Source organism: Eimeria mitis, genomic scaffold, assembly GCF_000499745.2.
Source record: "Eimeria mitis Houghton genomic scaffold, Emh_scaff1409, whole genome shotgun sequence".
NCBI classification, from domain to species: domain Eukaryota; phylum Apicomplexa; class Conoidasida; order Eucoccidiorida; family Eimeriidae; genus Eimeria; species Eimeria mitis.
The window spans coordinates 10,573-11,253 of record NW_013569105.1 but is presented as its reverse complement, the minus strand read 5'-3'; the positions used below and the strand labels follow the sequence as shown (position 1 = coordinate 11,253).

The 681-nt window shown below is 49.0% G+C and overlaps 1 protein-coding gene across 1 annotated transcript in view; it reads right to left on the bottom strand.

Moving 5' to 3' along the window:
* Window positions 1-233: 233 nt before the first annotated feature.
* The window catches only part of EMH_0036390 (prefoldin subunit 3, putative), a gene marked incomplete at both ends in the record, with an annotated part of 2,138 nt that continues 1,690 nt past the window's right edge, over window positions 234-681 (bottom strand). Inside the window, one exon of the mRNA XM_013495080.1 lies at window positions 234-392. Coding sequence (XP_013350534.1) covers window positions 234-392 — 159 coding nt within the window. The remainder of the gene's footprint in view (window positions 393-681) is intronic.

The window sequence follows — 681 nt, the reverse complement described above, 5'->3', positions numbered from 1 at the left end:
GTTGAGCAACAAATGCGTAGGTGCAAAAGAAGAATATTCAGAATATACAGGATGCACAGAGGCGTCTTAGCCCGTGTTATGTTTTAGCAGTGAGGGCAGGGAGTTCTGGGTAGGCGTTTAGCTGCGAACAGTGCTTTCCGGTAGGCAGTGCCCTGCGTAGCTACCGATATACTGTATATTGCAACAGATTCGCTGACGGCTTGCATGCAGAGTTGACGGCTTTCAGCATTTAGTTAAGAAATTAGGGAGGGTTCGGGCTGTCTGTGTGAAAGCTTGCCGGTGCCAACAGCGGGTTGATCCAGTTGCCGTTTCGACACTGCGTAATTGTGCACGCGGGATATGTTGACCTCGGTCATAGTTATTTGGGTCCTTAACCACTCCATGTCGTCCTCCTAATACAGAAACAAGTGCTCAGAACATTAGACCCTTCCTGCGTTAGCTGCATGTACCACTAGACGCTTCACTGCAACGTAAGACATTTGAAAAAGACAGCACCAAACAAACAAACGAAGAGGGGAGGGAACAGCAACAAAGCAGAAGGAGCTTTGCAGAGTCATGATGTCCAAGTGTATCATTCGTGCGCACTCCCAGGCATATGCTCGTTGCACGGCAGGCGAGGACTGTCAAGGCATGCCACCAAGCAGCATTTTTGATAGAAAGGCCAGGCCATAGCAGACAATT